The sequence below is a fragment of the Nelumbo lutea genome, chromosome 7 (assembly GCF_056320005.1).
Source record: "Nelumbo lutea isolate HS-2025 chromosome 7, American lotus-T2T, whole genome shotgun sequence".
NCBI classification, from domain to species: Eukaryota; Viridiplantae; Streptophyta; class Magnoliopsida; order Proteales; family Nelumbonaceae; genus Nelumbo; species Nelumbo lutea.
The window spans coordinates 18,322,370-18,340,407 of NC_142690.1; the positions used below are offsets into that span (position 1 = coordinate 18,322,370).

Here is an 18,038-nt window from a genome sequence, read left to right on the forward strand (position 1 = left end):
GAGTTTTAAAAACTTAGTTGGACTAGCTGAACTATTCATAATATTACCAGTACAGAAAGTGGATCAACATCAACCTCTTTTTGACTTTTTATGCCCGACTCATACAAACTTCTAAATAGGAACATGATGGCTCCATCAAATTGGTGGTTGAAACACTGATTATAATGTCTTGCTGTAAGATCTTTTAGTTATTTACTTTCCATATGAACTAGCACCCTTCTTGTTTTATTCCATCTATTGCCTTTAAGTTTCTGCAATATGGTATTTCATTAGGCTGCATTTGGATTGTGGGAATGGATTTGAAATTAGGCTACAACTCTATTCTTGGGAAGAATTTGAGTTCCGGTAAAATACAGAATTTGCAGGGTTTTTCTTCCACATGCTTCCAAATTCCATATTGCTGAAAAAGCGGAATTTGAAATCCACCTTAATCTAATAATCATTACCCTAGTGAGTTGATAATTTCCATGAAATCTAGGTTCATTACATCCCAGTAGGCCTCTGGAATTGTCCATAACATTTAATTTTGGATCCTGTCCTTGATCCCTATGAATTGGTTCATTTTCTGTATTTTTAGGTTTTAGGTTCTAGATTCTACTTTGATCTTGATAGAATTCAGGTCTGCCTTAGAGTTTGGCCTGACTGAGTTAAGTTATGTAGAAGAAGAAAAGGTGAGAGAGAGAGAGAGAGAGAGAGAGAGAGAGAGAGAGAGAGAGAGAGAGAATACTGGTTCGAACTGAAAGAGTCAACTTTACTTCTCCCAGTCGGCCAGTAAGTATTTATATTATTATTAAAACATAACTGAAAAGACCTATGTGCCCTTACTTAAGTTAAGAGCACTTGTTCCAACACAACCTTACAGATCAGCAACATTAATCAAGGTATAAAGACAGAAATACCCCTACGCTAACAGATCTGTCAAATTAATATTTAATAAAAACTCTTGAGTTATGTTATTGCATGTTCCTTGAGTTTTTTCAAGAAAATCTTTCTTCGGATTTAGCAAAATGAATCATGCTAGTCCAAAAAAACTGATTAAATAGAGTTAGAGTTATTTGAGAATCCAAGTGGTCCTATAAATGTTGGTATCTGCAAATCATCATTTCTTTTTCTTTGGTCTCAATGTGTTCTATTTATTTTCTAATTTGGTGATGGTATTCTTCATCTATTAGAGAATAATGATTTCTTTGATCTTATTGGGGAAGATGATTTGGTAGTCTTTTACCGAACTGCTACACTTATATGATACTTTGGAAGTGTTAATTTCTTCAATATGAGTGTTGTTCTTCTTCCCCTATCTTTCTGTTCTTATATTGTAGTTTGTTTTTCAGGTGAAGGAGATGGTAAAGGAACTGGATACCCTTTTATCACATATAGAAGAAGATGGTGGTTTTAGAGATGCCTGCACAATCTCCCAGAAGGATTCAATTATGTCATTAGAGGAGGGTATAGATAATCTTTCGGATAGATGCAGAGTATGGAGGGTATGTTTCATACTTTTATTGTGCTCTGCTTCTTTATTTCGAGTTACTGATTTGGATATAAATGTTCATACTCCTAGGAAACTAATGTTGTAGCTTGGGTTGCGTAACACATTCTACTTGCCAGAACTTGTTGATGACTAGATGCAATAGGGAAAGCATTGTAATAAATCTGGATGGGTGATAAGATTACTTCAATCACTATTGTTGCCTTGGTTTCTTAGAGGAAAATCTAGTAAAGTCTGTTAGAAACTGCTAATTCTAGCGAACCTAATGGTTGTTATAGAAATTCACAAGGAAAGTTTCGACTCAATAATGAAATTGTCCTACTTACATGGCTGACAATATTGTTTGGAGCAGAGTGTTGTGCAGCCAAGAATAGGTGGGTGGCCACACTAGAAAGGACTATATTAAAAATGAGTATATTCATGGAAAATTTGGAGTTTTTTCCCTAAGTGATTAAATGAGGGAGAGTAATATATTTGCAGAAGGCTGCAGTTGGGCTTTGGAAGCAAGAATAACCTACAATGCCCACAAATGGATAACAACGTGGACATCAGTACAGGAAATGGGGATAAGACCATTTTTGTGATCCCAAAATGGATACTAAAGGTTTTATATTAGTATGCTTGTACCATGAGCTGTTTACTAGTTTTTTTTCTCAATGCTTATGCTAAGTTTAATTAAGGTTCTAACACATTCATATTTTTATATATGATTTGTTAAAACATACTCTTTACATAATATAAATAATATGAAGTATCTAGAAGTGTCCACATGGTATCCACTACCATATTGGGCTTAATTTATAATATCTGATCATGGGTGCTGCATTGCTAATATGAACCATAGTGGAACTTGTCTCAACACATTCCTTAGTGACTTAATTTTTTATGTTGTTCTCAACAAGTTTTAATTAGTTTATTATATCAATTTAAGGTTTTCAATATACATGTACATAGATGTCATCCAAATAGTTTATTTTAATATGGTTCTTTGCTCTTTAAAACTACTTGTTTCTTTTTTCAAATTAATTGTTATCATTATTGATAACTTTTAAGTTCTTATTTATTCATAAAAAAAAAATTAGTTCTTATTTCTCTTTCGAAATATTTTTGATCATGCATTATTTAATAAGTCTATGTTTGGTTTGAAAGAAAAGGTAGGGAAACCTGGTACACTTCTATCTACCTTTCCCTTCCTTTCCCTACCTTTTCTTTTCAAACTAAACATGGCTCAGGTTATAGTAGATGCTTTAATACCTTATATTGCAAATTCTGGGATACAATTATTTCTTTGTTTGAGAACAGCCCACACCATACCACCACAGTACAGAACATCAAATGGGGTGTGTCAAACACTACCTTGGTGGGGTCCAGGAGCCTGGAACACACCGCACTTTTTGACACCACAGCATCGAATACACCCTAAATTACACAAAGCAAAATATTATTTTAGCTAAATTATCAATGGTGGGTACTATATATTTATGCCTTAAATGTTTTTCCTAAGTAGAGTAAGGAATCATCTTGAAATGGTGTAACCATTTTGCCACTTTGTAATGATTTAATTAGTCAAAAGAGTATGCCCTTTTGTAAGTTGAACAATATTAATAAATACTTTTGTAATGTTATATATATATGTATATATATATATATATATATATACTTTCTAATCTATAAATATAAAATCCATAGATTTCTATACTTCCTAAAGGACCTAAACTATTTTATAAGCTATATTTGCTTACCAGCTACGCATTACACTAAGCATAATCAATTCAGCATAGCATGCCATCAAGTTTCAGAATTCAGATTTTCAAAATAAAGCAAAATGCAAATCAGAAAATTCAATATTGCAACATTCATGTATTTCCTAAATCCTAAGTAAGCAAACAACCATAATGCAAATCAGCAAATATTGCAATATACTTATATACAAATAGAAATTAAAAAACAACAACCATACAATCAAAAACAAAACTGATAAAAAATAAAAGAGCATTAGAGTAGTTCAGCCATGTAAAAAAACATTAATGAAGCAAAATAAAACTTAAAACATTTCAAATCTCAGATTTTAGATTCAGCATAGCGTACAATCATGTTTCAGTTCAGATTTTTAAAATAAAGCATTTCAAACATTTCAAATCTCAGATTTAAAAAAAATAAAAAAAAAACAAAAGAATGGACTCAACTCATGGAGTCAAGGGGCAGACGACTGTTGGACTCATGGCCTCATGGGGCGGAATGGAATAAAGGGGCTCATGGACTCATGGACTCATGGAAGAAGAAGAGTGGAGAGAGGACTGACTACTGAGAGGAATAAAGGGGCTCTGCCACTGTTTTTTCGGAAAAAAAAAAAAAGAAAAGGAGGTTAGGCGGAGCCCCTGTTTTTTTCAACTGAAGAAGAAGAAGAAGAAGAAGAAGAACTGAAGAAGAAAAACTTAACTGCCACTGCCGAAGCTGAGGTGCGATGGAGTTGGGCTGCGGCTCAGTTCGGTTCTCCTCCTTCTCCAATTGAACAAAGAAAACCCTTCTGTCTTAATATTAAAACCCTTTTGTCAAAGGGTTTTCTTTTAACTTGTCTTATTATTATTTAAAAAAAAAAATATTTTTATATATGTATATAGGCGCCCGCCTAAGTTTCTGGGCGGGCACCTAATATATAAAACTTGGGGCGTTTGAGCGAGGCGAACATAAAAAACCGCCTAGTCGCCTAGGCGTTGCCTTGACAACTATGATATATATATACACACATAAATATATATATATATATATATTTATATTTATATATATTTATATGTATTTATTTATATATACATAAATATATATATATATATATATTTATTTATTAATATATATTAATAAATACTTTTGCAATGTTATATATATATATATATATATATATTAAAATAGGTTTACATGAAATTTCTGATGTTTTTCAGATTTCTTGTTATAAATGGCCCAATACATCAAAGCTACACCTTAGGACTGGATATGTATCATGCCAGCATCGATATTTTAGTAAATACAGGTATGCTGTTACCATGGGAAAAATGACAATAATCATTTTCATTGGAGCTAAGGAGATGGATCCTGTGGGGTCAAGACATGATAAGCCTCCTACTTTTTATTTATCTGTGTTAGTTCTTGTGAGGTTCTCAAAACAGTTTCTGTTATATTTATGTGGCATTTCAAGATTGGTTACTGATGGTACTTTAAATGAAATGTAGGCCACAACTTTGACAGTTTAAATATGGTAGAGTTCTTTAACTTTACTTCACAGTTGCATGAGGGAGTTTTTTATTGGGTTAGAAGGGTTGATATTTGGGAAGGAAAGAAGGCTTTAGAGAGGCAAGTTGACCTTTATAAAGAATTGTGTAATATTTTCCTTGGGTGTTGGGTGTTGATACTAGAGCTAAGGAATACTTTTTGGTTGCTAATGGAACATGAAAATCAGGAGTCCAAGTTAAGGAAAGAAATATATGTGATTTTAAGCTGTCAAACGGTGAAAAACCAGACATGGTTGTGGTGACATGAGGGGATGAGGAAAATGGAAAAGAACTTTTGCTTTTACCTCTTATGAATTAAGTGGAAGATGCAACAATCAAGGATAGAAGGAAGAATAAAAGAGAGATGCCTGCAAAACTAATGGAGAAGACCTGGACTTAGTATTTCCCCAAACTACTGTATACTCTCTGACCCAAACTACTGTATTCTCTGCAAAACTAATGGATAGAGTTGTTACCACTTACTAATCTCCCTTTTGTTGTAGGTCTCTGGGAAAAGGATTTTGGTATTCTTTGGTTGCTGGTGGACTGATCCTATGCATATTGGTAGTCTCTTTGACCCAACAACCTTCAGATGGCCTAAGAGGTGGGGTAAGGTTATGTGGTGATGTGCTAGGGCAGCTCTAATGTTGGTAGTTTGGGAGGAAAGAAATGCTAGAACCTTAAATGACAAGGAGAGAGATGAGGTTGCGATTTGGGAATGTATACAGGGCTATAAATTGACCATATAGAGAGAGAAAGAGAGGCAGTGGCCATATAGAAAGAAATTTCTAAGTTCTTCAATTTGACCATTCAAATGGATGTTAGCTCACTTGAACTTTAAGAACTTGGGTAGGGTGTCTTTGGGTCAGTTTTGCACACTTGAAGTTAGTGGATGAATCTGTATTATCATATAGTGGAATTTGGTCTTGATGGAAGGGCACTTTTCACTATTTGTTTTCGAGTGTTCCTTGTTCACATGTTGTAAAGGTCATTTCTTTTTAATGAAATTTTATGCTTTGAAAGAAAAAGGTTGGAGATATCAGAGCATAGTTTTCAATGCACCTAGGCGTTGGAATTTAAAAATGTTTGTTTTATTGAGTTTTTACTTTATATATGCTTTTCTAAGTCATTTTATTGGTTTTGTGTGCTAACTAGCTATCATGTCACTAACTATTAACACTATAAATCATTCAAATGTGTATAAGTTTCATATAAAAAGCTAAAAATATAAAATATTATCAACAAAAAGTAGTCTAAACCAACTATATATATATCTATCTATATATATATATATATATATATATATAATCAATTAATCAATGAATCAAGTTTCAGACATGTAATTCAGCCATAAAAAAACATTTTTAGAAGGGAATCCAATTCGGCCATACAATCATTGAATCAAGTTTCAGCCATGTAGTTCATCCATATAAAAAAAAATCAGCCATATAATCATATATATTAATGATATAAAAAAATTTGAATCAGAAGAAGAAGAATTAAAGAAGAGATTAGAGAAGAATTGAAGAAGAGAAGAATTGTAGGTTTGGCAGCTTAGGCTGTTAAAAACTGAGATGATTCAAGTGTGAATCATGACCAGTGTTTTAAAGCATGGAGGCATGACGTGAGGCGTTCCACTACCTAGAGGCGTGAGGTGTAATTCAGAATGCAAGAGGCGTAAGCCTCCTTAAGAGGAGGGTGGTTATGAGGAGGATGAAAAGGAAGGGGGGATCTCATTTTTTCTTTATTTTTAATAAAAATCTTTTATATTAAGAAGAATAAAGCTGCATTGAAAAGGGGGCGGGGGGGTCTGGGGGGCAAACCATTTTCTTTCCCCTTATCTTTTCTTCCCTTCCCTTACTTTTCTTTTCTTTCCTTTTCTCTTTTTTTCTTCTCTTTCCTTTCCTTTTCTTTCCCATTCTTTTCTTTTCTTTTCCTTTTCCTTTTTTTTCTTTTTTCTTTTTTTTTTTCTGTATTTTCATATCAGATGTGCATGAGGCACAAGAGGTGTACGCCTCTAGCATGCCTCATGAGAAAAGCGCAAGAGGCGTACACCTCTTGCACCTGAGGCGTACGCCTCAGAGGTGTCAGCGCCTCTGGCATACGCCTCAGGGCGTTTTGGGAGTGCCTCGCCTGGAGAGCCTCCAGGCGTACGTCTCCCATGCCTTTTAAAACACTGATCATGACTGAAATACTGATTGAGTAGGGCGGAGCCCCTGTTTTTTTCAAAAAAAAAACAAAAAAAAAGGACTCATGGGGTGGACTGACGACTGAGAGAGTGAAAGTGACTGACTAAGAGTCCCAAACCTGTGTCAAGAACTTCGTCCAAGATGTACCTCAGACCACTGGCCCATATTGCTGAACACCAATAGAATAATTAAAAGAAAAACCCCATTCAGATTGGAAAAATTCTGGCTACAACACAAAGATTTCAGTAAAAAGGTTGCAACATGGTGGGAAGACTACAAATTGGAAGGTTGGGCTGGATTCAGACTTCTTCAGAAATTAAAAGCATTGAAGAAAAATCTTAAAGCTTGGGGGAGAGAAGAATTTAAAGCTGTTGAAGAAGAGAAAAAAAGAATTCTTTCAGAATTAGAGGACTTGGACAATAGAGTTCAAAATGGGATCCTCAATCAGAAATAAAAGAGCAGAATTAAGAAAGGAATGGGAGCAACTAGTTAGAAGGGAAGAGATCTATTGGAGACAAAGATCAAGAGTGAGATGGTTGAAAGAAGGGGACAATAATTCCAGATTTTTTCACACCTATGCCTCGAGAAGCAGGAAGAATTTTATTTCTAAGCTCAACCTTAACCAAAGAGAAGTGGAGAATCCTGAGGAAATTTCTGAAGCTTTACTTTCTTTCTTTAAAAACCTTTACTCCAAGGGTAGTGAAAATCAGTTTACAATAATTGGGATTGCACTACCCTATCAGCTGAAAGGAGGAATTGGTTGGAAAGAAGCTTTGAAGAGGAAGAAGTCAAGAAGACTATTTTCAGCATGGACGGAGATAGGGCTCCAGGGCCGGATGGCTTCCCTATTCTTTTCTTCCAAAAGTGTTGGGAAATTGTAGAGTCAGATCTCATGGAGTTTTTAAGAGACTTCCATTCATCTACCATTGTTAACAAGGGCCTTAACTCTACCTTTCTCTACCTTGTCCCTAAGAAAGGGGGAATTTTGGGAGTTAAAGACATTAGACCTATTAGTTTGGTTGGGAGCATATACAGAATTTTGGCGAAGGTTCTGGCCAACAGCATTCTTATTGCAAATCAGTTTGCTTTTGTAAAAGGAAGACAAATTGTGGACAGCATTCTTATTGCAAATGAGTGTGTGGAAGACAGAACATCCTCTAGGATCTCGGGGGTCCTTGTGAAACTTGATTATGAGAAGGCGTACGACAAAGTGGATTGGGACTGCATTCTTGATTGCTTAAGGCTAAGAGGTTTTGGGAGAAACTAGATCAGGTGTATTAAAGGTTGTATTGGCTCTCCTAGGTTTTCAGTATTGATAAATGGTGAAGCGAAAGGTTATTTCAAGGCTAGCAGGGGTCTAAGACAAGGTTGCCCTCTTTCCCCATTACTTTCACTTTGGTGATGAATATATTTAATTATCTCTTTGATAAGTCAATTCTTCTCAACTTGTGAAAGGTTTTGAAGTGGGTAGGGATAAACTTCACATCTTTCACTTACAGTTCGCCGATGACATAATCCTATTCTTAGATGCCTCCATAACCAACATCACAAACACTAAAATGGTAATCGAATGTTTCAAGATTCTCACTGGTCTGAGAGTTAATTTCTGCAAAAGTAGTATTGTGGCTATCAACTCAGTGGAAGTGGAACTTCTAGAAAATTTCAAATCTTTATTGGGGTGCAAAGTGGAGAAATGCGAGAAGAAATTATTGACTTGGAAAAAGTGTTATCTCTCCAAAGGAGGTAGGCTCTCTCTTAAAGGCCTCCTTATCAAATCTGCCAGTCTACTTTCTCTCTGTCTTCCAGATTCCGACCAAAGTGAGAAATCAGATTGAGAAGCTTCGAAGGAATTTTCTTTGAGAAGGTGGTGGAGATAAGAGAAACCATTTAGTCAGCTAGAAACAAGTATGCAGACCAAAAGAGGAAGGCGGTTTGGGTATTGGACAGCTTATAGAGAAAAATTCTTCTCTCCTAGGAAAATGGTTATGGAGATTTCCGAAAGAACCTAATGTTCTTTGGACTGCTGTTATCTCAAGTAAATATGGACGAAATACAAACGTGTGGGATTGCAATCTCCATTTGAAGAGGATAAAGGCCACCAATCCTTGGAAAGGTATATGTTCCATTCATACTTCTTTCTTTCCTTTATATGGTATAAAGTGGGAAATAGTTCTGGAAAGATCTTTGATGGGAGGAATCTACCCTGGAAGCCTATTTCCCTAGGCTGTTTAACCTCACCCTTGACCAAGAAGCCTCTATTTCTGCTTGCCTCCCAAACCAGTTTGCCGAGAACTCTTTAAACCTCCACCTCAGAAGACCCCTAAGGGGCTTGGAAATTTCTGATTTAATAGCCTTGATCCAAACCCTCAAAGATGCCTATATCTCCCCCCGTCATTCTAACACCCGAATATGGACCCTTCACCCAAGTGGCGAAGTCTCTTCTAAGTCTATGTTCAGGGCTTTGACTGCTGAAGATCAGCATCCCTCTTTTCCTTATAAGAAAATTTGGTGCAGCCACATCCCCTCAAGAATTCTGGTTAAATTTTCTTAAAAAATAAAAAATAAAAAAAAAGAGCAGTTGGACTCATGGGGTGGAAGAAGAAGTGGAGAAAGGGAGGACTGAGGAGTATAGGGGTGGATCCCCTATTTTTTCGAAAAAAAAGAAGGAAAAGGACTGGTGAGCCCTTGTTTTTTCAATTGAAATCTGAGAAGAGAAAGAAGAAGAAGAAGAGAGGGAGGACTGGCGGAGCCTCTGTTTTTTCGAAAAAAAAAGGAAAAAAGTCTGAACCAAAACTTACCTGTTTGGTTCTCCTCCCTCTCCAATCGAACCAAAACCCTTGTGATACAGGGGTTTAGAAAAGAAAATAGAGATACTAAAATGATACATTGTATAGTTCTCTTAATACTAAAATGATACAATGTAACAGGTTTATTTTAAAAGAATACAACAACCAATCAAATATCAAATTAATAAATTAAAAAAAATATTTTTTTTGAATGCATGTAAGCTGGTGGAGCCTCTGTTTTTTCGAGAAAAAAGGAGAAAAGGCTGAACCAAAACTTACCTGTTTGGTTGTCCTCCCTCTCCAATCGAATCAAAACCCTTGTGATACAAGGGTTTAGAAAAAAAAATTGAGATACTAAAATGATACAATGTATAGTTTTCTTAATACTAAAATGATACAATGTAACAGGTTTATTTTAAAAGAATACAACAACCAATGAAATATCAAATTAATAAATTAAAAAAATATATTTTGTTTAAATGCATGTAGGCGCCCACTTAAGTCTCTAGGGGGGCGCCTAGTATGCAAAACATATGGTGTTTGGGCGAGGCACTGTGAAAAGCGCCTAGTCGCCTAGGCGACACCTAGGCATCGCCTTGACAACTGTGTATCCGAGTCTAAGTTGGTTGATAGGACACAGGTTAAGGTGGTGTGGAGCTTTGGGTTGTTTGTAGCATTCTAGTGTTTGTGGACGATTCTTTGTGCATAATATTTTTAATTAAGAAAATAATAAAATCTTCAAGTTATCCATAAAAAATAGATGTTTGTCAAGGTTTTCCTTGGGCTATTCTATTTGATTTTCTGGTATTGACTGATTGGTCTTTATGTTTTCTTGGGGATGGGAGGTATATATGTTTGAGTTCCTTTTGAACAGCCTCTCTGTGTATTTCAGGGGGAAGGCTGCTCCTTCTCCAGATCCTGCATTGACGGGAGTAGCTTGCATTGGGCTACATTTGAGTTGAATGGATCTGGTCTTGATAGAATTGAAAGGACATGGGTTGTAGTAATGTTAAATGGATGTGATCTTGGTAGAGTTGAATGGCAAAATAGGATCTGTCTAGCTGACACACTATGATTGGGAAAAAGGCTTTGTTGAGCTAAGTTTATTTTAAGAATACTGAAGTCTATCATCCAACTTAAGACCTAAAAAATAATTTCAGCTATTCACCTAGTGAGTTCTAGTAAAATAGTCTAATCATCTGAAAATCACCCTAAAGAGAGAATCCTGTTACAAGTATATATCCTATCTGTAACTGAAAAACCATTCTAATGGTACAAGACCAAGGTATTTGAACATGTTTGGATATTTGAGAACCCTGGCTGAAAATGAAAGTGATGTTATGGCTAATAGGACATGGGTGTTGGCCTTTTCCTTTGTATCCTATCATACATCATTTTTTCACTTGAGGTTTTCCTTTGTTTTTTTTTTTTTTTTTGATCAGCAAGAAATTTTCATTAATAACAGAGAAATTCAGTTACAATAGATAGTGATTGCAGAGAGAAATTCACGTTCCCATCAATTGTATGGTGAATTCTTTGCAAAGTGCATTCCCTTAAATTTTTGGATTATGATCGTATATTGGTTCTCTTTCTCTCTCTCTCTCTCTCAGACTGGTCTTTGACTTTGTAGAACACACTGGATGAACAGCTTAATGAGGTCCAACAAGTTCTAGACAAGACAGCTCAGGGTAATCTTCAGAGCTTTATTGTACAACAGTTTTTCTTTGATGTTTTGGTGGTTTTGTAACAAGTGTGTATTTATTCTTTCTTTACTTTTGAGTAAATGAAGCCTTTTCAGTGTCTGGTTAGCAAATACTAATTGAACTTGACTATGAAGAAATACTTTTTCATTGTTGCAATGAAGCTATGAGCAATTGGCACTAATTGATGTTAGGTTTTTGTAGCTAAAAGTAAAGGATTGGTATAAAAATAAGCAAAATTTAATGCAGCTAAGGCTTGAAGGGCTCAAGGCCAATGAATTTGATTCAAATGGGTCAAGGTAGGCGAGGTGATATTTATGAATGTATTTTAGTTAGTCAACATGGTTGTCTAAATTACAAAAGCAATAAGGGCCTGTTCGTTTGCTCTAAAGTCTGACATCCGAAAGTGCAAAAATTGTTAAGAGGTATATTGGTATCGGTGAACTTTTCTTTCCTCTGAACTCTGAATGCAGAGAATGTAGTTTTTGTTTGCCTTTTTGGGGGTATCATTGGAAAACAATAAGTTGATTCCGTATATGAGAGTTTTTGTTTGCCTTTTTGGGGTATCATTGGAAAACAATAAGTTGCATGATTGCACTTTAAGAAATAAGAGATAAGAGGAAACGAACAAACATCGTTCTCTTAAAGTTAAAATATTCCTCTTAAGAGATACGTGTTAAGAGGAAATGAACCGGCCTTAAGTGTAAAGCTAAGGGCAAGAGTGGAAATTTGTAGAAACAGAAAGGATGAAGTGTTAAAAGTAAGTATGGGGAATATTGATTTAACAGCTTAGGACTATTTAGATGGATTCGATGGGGCAACTGGGTAAGATATGATTTTTCTTGATCTTTTTTCAAGACTAGAATTTCCAGTAGAAGAAATTCAAAATGGAATTAACACATACTTATGGAGATGAACCAGTCCAAGGATTAAGGTGTCGATATGATACTCCCGATACGGGGTGTATCATATCCATATCCATGGTCATAGGTACGGGATATGTATCCCACGACGAGTCATGCGTATCGACACAATACGCCTCCGTATTGGGCCGTATCACGCTGTATTTGTGGATATGGTCCGATACACATTGATATCGAGGCAAATCCGTGCCTAGTTTGACAAAACTGTATATTGACTACATTTGGATTGTTTTCATCTTTAATAAAAATTATAATAATATAATTATAAAAATGAAATAAATAATTTAAGATTTAACTTTTCCAAAAAATTTAATTAAAACTAAAAATTATAAAAATAATATATTTCATCTTCCTTAGATGATTTATACGTTTTATTTTACACATAATTATATGTTAAACATGAAAACATAGTTATTATTTGAAAAAAATTGAGTCATTGTATAAAAATACTAAATAAATAAATTTTCACAACAAAATTAATGGAAAATAGAAAAATATAATTATAAATACTGAAGTGAGTAATTTAAGATTTAATTTCCCTAAAAATTTAATAAAAACTGAAAAGTATTAATAATTTATTGTTTTTTCTCTGTTTCTGTCCTGCTTTCTGGAGTTATGATGTTTCATATTTGAAGGGTGATATATCAATTTTTGCTAAGTTCATTCAATAGTTCTGACCAATTCTGCATTCCCTTTCACCTACCCTAATGAGAGAAATTTGCTAGGTTAAGAAACCCCAAAAGTCCTAGTCCTTGTGGCGCAAAAGTTGATTTTGTTTTTCTTTTTTCTAGGAGGCAATGCTATGTATAGTCTTGTTTCCTATTAGCCCTATGTCAATTGGTATTAGACAAATCCTATATCAACCAAATATCCATCTCAAACTTGACTGACTAGCAACTGTATGAGAAGCAATAGGTTGATCATAACTAAGGAAGATTACCAATGTAGGGAATAGCTAAAATATTTCAAGTCTATTGTATGAAAACTCTATCACATACAAGGCTTGTTAATACTAGTGGTAGAACTTACAAGTTTTAATATTTCAGAAGCTAAAATAAAAATGGGCATATTGATGATAATGTCTTTACATATTTTATGACATATTTGTAAATGAAACATGAAGTTCTTGTACCATGACAATCATTTCCTATAAATGTTGCTTCTTTTAAGTAACAAGCTCTACCTTTACATTTCCAGTGTTTGTTGAATTCATAGACCTAGCCACTAGGAATGAATATGAATTCCTATATAATTTCTTAGGCATGATATGTTGTTGAAGAATCTTATTGTCACTGGGCTTTCAGTTTTGGTGAGGAAAGTTTATATCGAAGGCATTGTTAAACAAGCTTCAGATAGCCAATACTGGGACCTTTGGAATCGTCAGAAATTGAGCCCTGAATTGGATCTGAAACGACGACAGATATTAGAAGTAAATAAGGTAAATTACCTATTACTAGTTTTAGAATTAAACTATCCTACCATTTATTCATCCATTTCTATTTTATTTCTCTTCCAGAATTTGACGAGTCAGTTAATAGAATTGGAAAGGCATTTCAATAACCTTGAGCTAAATAAGTTTGGTGAAGATGGTGGAGTTCCTTTTGGCCGTAAAGCTTTCCATGGTAGTTTTGGGACTTCAAGGTATGAATACTGTGCTAGTATATATTGTTTTATTATAAAAAGATTTTTCTTTTAATTCACAAGGAAATCAATAACAACAATATATAGCCAACAACTCTGAAGCACCTTCATAGTTCATCCCAAGACAACTATCTAAGGATCACATCCGTAGTATAGATACTTGGTCTGTACAGATGAAACTTCCACAAAAGTAAAATAACTGGTGAACTCCAGCCCTGAGAAGGAACATCTTGACCTAATGACCCTATGAACCAACCAACAGCATTGTACCTCAATATAGAATTAATCCAAAAAAGACAAGAATCCAATATTTTCAGCATCTTCTCATCCAAGGCAGCACCTTACTTTTGTCTAGCAGCTTCCTGATCCCTTGACAGACCACAACTGTGTCATCGACGAGGTTTAAAATCTTGATGTCAGTGAAAATGTCGGCTAACCAACATAAGAAACATATTTGAAAGGTTGGAAATATCGTATTGAAATATTGTAAAAATTATAGGCATGGTGCAAACAGTGTACAATATGCAAAATATAGAATGATATTTTATCAAATGATAAAGGAAGCATAGGCACACCTTTTTAAATTATTATCTTGTACCAAATCATTAAACAAAGCTAAACTAAGGTTATAGACAAAAGAATACGTTTTGAAGTTGCCCTATAAACCTTAAGATTCAAAGCTTCATGATAGAATAAGTTAAAGCAACATTTTAACTCATAAAAAATGTAAGTGGTTGTAATAGATCAATCAAATAATCTATTACGTAAACCAAAAACTAATATTTAACTTTATGTTTGAAATGAATACTGAACTAGCTACAAGTGGTAATCATGTAAGTTAGGCGAACAATAACATTGTCACCAACTTATGTTATAATACTATCGCTTGGACTCCACATAGTACTTGTAGTGTTCATTGGGGAATATGTTGATTCTAGTAAAGTTTCATGTTGCTACCCATGGAAGTGGAAATTGAAACATGTCATGGAAACTATCTCTTGTACTCCACATAGTGCTGGTAGTATTCATTTGGGGAAATGTCGATTCCGGTAAAATTTCATGTCACTACCCATGGAAATGGAAATATATCATGGAAATATTAGGGAAATTTGAGACATTTTAAACCATGGTCCTCCATGCTAATATACTTAAAACTCATTTTCAGTTTTCTTCCTATCTTCTAATCTTGTATAGAAACCATTGTAATAATTGATCCCTATCTTTCTTTTTTTTTTCTGTGTTTTTGTCCATATTTTGGGGTTGGTTCAAATTTCTGCTGATTGGAGCATATGATAAATACTTTCTTGAGTTCTTAGTTTTGGCTCAACTTTTCTAACATCATCAATCTGGAAATTTTAGCTCTACAGTCTTCTGCTTTGCATTTGTTACTTCATGACTCCTCTCCTCACCCTTAACTCCCCACCATCCTCACCATCCTTAATAGCTAGCACGGTGGTCATCTTGTGTTTCAATCGTGAAATCTTCTCCCTTATGGGTGTTTCTGTTAGGCATGGCTCATTTCTTTTACAATCCTTGCAATGTAATCTCTCTTCTAATCACCAATTTCCTAACACTCCTTTCTTGATTTTTTTGATAATTAAATAAATATTTCATTAAAAGAAAAACGAGAACGCAAGGAAGTTGATAAGATATCACCTTACTAATGTTGTTTGACTTCTCCCTTCGACCATTATCTCTTGCAAGTCCCTATAAATTTTCACCGTCAAATGGATGTTATTTGAGTTTGAAATTTAGAACAACTTTGCACTGCATCCTTTTGTGTTGAGGGCCCGGGAATAGGATCTCGTCACGGGTCGGTCCACGGGGAAAACCTCCTGTTTTCCCTTGTTCCTTCCTGCTCTTGATGAACCTATCTTGGTACCTTTGGTGATTTGTTCAAGAGATCACCAACTCTCCTAACTCACTTCTTTAACTGAATATTCGATATCCTCATTCAATAATGGTGTCATCTTAAATAGGAGATTACAAGAGTCCTAATCTTAGGGAGTCTCCTTGCTGAATAGGGAGACTTCCAGTTCTATCTTGCTAAGGATAAGATAAGCTAATCCTAATTTGATAATCTACTAACAAGATGAGATAAGAGCAATAGAATAAGATAAGAACAAGCAAGATGATCTAATCTAATCTAGATAAGACTGTTGTTGTCGAACTGGGTAGGATGAGAATCATTGAATCACTGCTGCTACTGGCGGTGGGTCAGATTCCTATTGTTGCCGGCGGTGACGGTATGTCTTCCCGAGGAATGCGTCCATAACATTACTCCCCTCCTGGACTACGAGCTTGTCCTCAAGCTCGAACTCTAGATATGTGGCGTGGAACTCTACCAATGGGATCCATGTGGCTTCGGCCGATGGTAAATTACACCATTCCTCCAAGACTTCAAGAATTCCATGATTGAGACGAGAGCGGGTGAGAGCTTTAGGTTGGGGAACCAGTTTGCCATCTTTCAAGGGTGGCAGGGAGGGGACTTGGTCCGGAGGAGCACCCGTAAATGGCTTCAGCAAGGAGATGTGGAAGACATCATGAATCCGGCTAGTCTCTGGCAATTCCAACTAGTAGGCCACACTGCCAATCCGTCGTAGAACCTTGAAGGGCCTATAGAACTTAGGCGCCAGCTTCGGGGCAGCCCTGTGGTGCAAGGAGTGTTGCTGGTAGGGCTGGAGTTTTAACCAAACAAATTATCCTGGATCGAATGACAGTTCCCGGTGGTGCTTGTCATAGTTGAGCTTCATGCGGAGTTGGGCCTGTTGTAAGTGAAGGTGGTCGTCGGCTAGGAGGGCGTTGCGTTCTTATAAGGAGTGATCAATTGCTTCCAAACGAGTAGAACCGGGCACGTAGGACAGCAAGCGGGGAGGATCCTGACCATAAACGACGCGAAAGTGAGTCATGTCGAGGGAAGAATGGTAGGTTGTGTTGTAACAGTACTCGGCCCAAGGGAGCCAATCCACCCACCGTCGCGGTTGATTGCTTACGAAACAACGGAGATACATCTCGATTGTGCGGTTGACCACTTCCGTTTGACCGTCAGTCTGTGGCCGATAAGCTGATGAGTAGGCCAGGGTGGTGTCGTGTAGCCGGAATAACTACTTCCAGAAGGCACTAGTGAAAACTGGGTCCCTATCGCTGACGATGGATTCTGGTAACCCATGTAAGCGAAAAACATGTGTAAAGAAGGCGAGGGCAACTGAAGTGGCACTGTACGGGTGTGATAGAGGAATGAAGTGGGCGTATTTAGAGAAGCGATCGACTACCACGAAGAGAATTGATTTGCCACCTACCTTGGGTAGTCCCTCAATGAAGTCTATGGAGATGTCAGCCCAGATCTGTGTCGGAATGGAAAGGGGCTGAAGGAGGCCTGTCGGGTGTAGGTTTTCCCATTTATGCTGTTGGCACATGGAGCAATTCTGGACAAAATCTCGACTAGAAGTCTGCATACCTCGCCAATGGAAATCAGCCCGGACGTGGTCGAGCGTTATTTGAACGCCTTCATGGGTGGAGTTATGGATGCTGGTGATGATGGTGGAAATCGAAGAGGAGTCTGGTGGAAGATAGACTCGTCCCTTAAATAGTACTAACCCGTCTTGAAGTGACCAAATGGGGTCGGTAGTGCCGGACTGGATCGTCTGGACCAAGAGCGACCATTCCGGGGACTGTGGTGCTACCTTCTAAATGTCGTCAAACAGAGAGATCCGGGGTTGGGAAATGCTACACAGAGCCATCGCGTCTTCATCTTGCCTAGACAAGGCATCAACTGCACGATTAGAGGACCCCACCTTGTATTCCACCCGGAAGTCGAACCCGAGCAGCTTGCTAACCCAATGCTGCTGAGGGGAAGTGGTGAGACGTTGCTCTAACAGGTATTTGAGGCTGTAATGATCAGTTTTGACGACGAACGACCGCCCCCACAAATATGGCCTCCAGTGCTGGACGGCTCGAGCTAGGTCGATTAGTTCGCGCTCATAGGTTGGAAGCTTCAGATGCCGATCGGCCAGTCTGCGGATGAAGAAAGCAATCGGGTGCCCTTGC

The 18,038-nt window shown here is 36.6% G+C and overlaps 1 protein-coding gene across 2 annotated transcripts in view; it reads left to right on the forward strand.

The window, feature by feature from the left end:
* The window catches only part of LNO1 (Nuclear pore complex protein), a 101,025-nt gene that overhangs the window by 51,512 nt on the left and 31,475 nt on the right, over positions 1-18,038 (forward strand). For both annotated transcript variants that reach the window (XM_088952730.1, XM_088952731.1), the window contains exons 10-13: positions 1,332-1,484; positions 11,358-11,415; positions 13,655-13,788; positions 13,867-13,991. In XM_088952730.1, the coding sequence (XP_088808856.1) occupies positions 1,332-1,484; positions 11,358-11,415; positions 13,655-13,788; positions 13,867-13,991 (470 nt within the window). The remainder of the gene's footprint in view (positions 1-1,331; positions 1,485-11,357; positions 11,416-13,654; positions 13,789-13,866; positions 13,992-18,038) is intronic.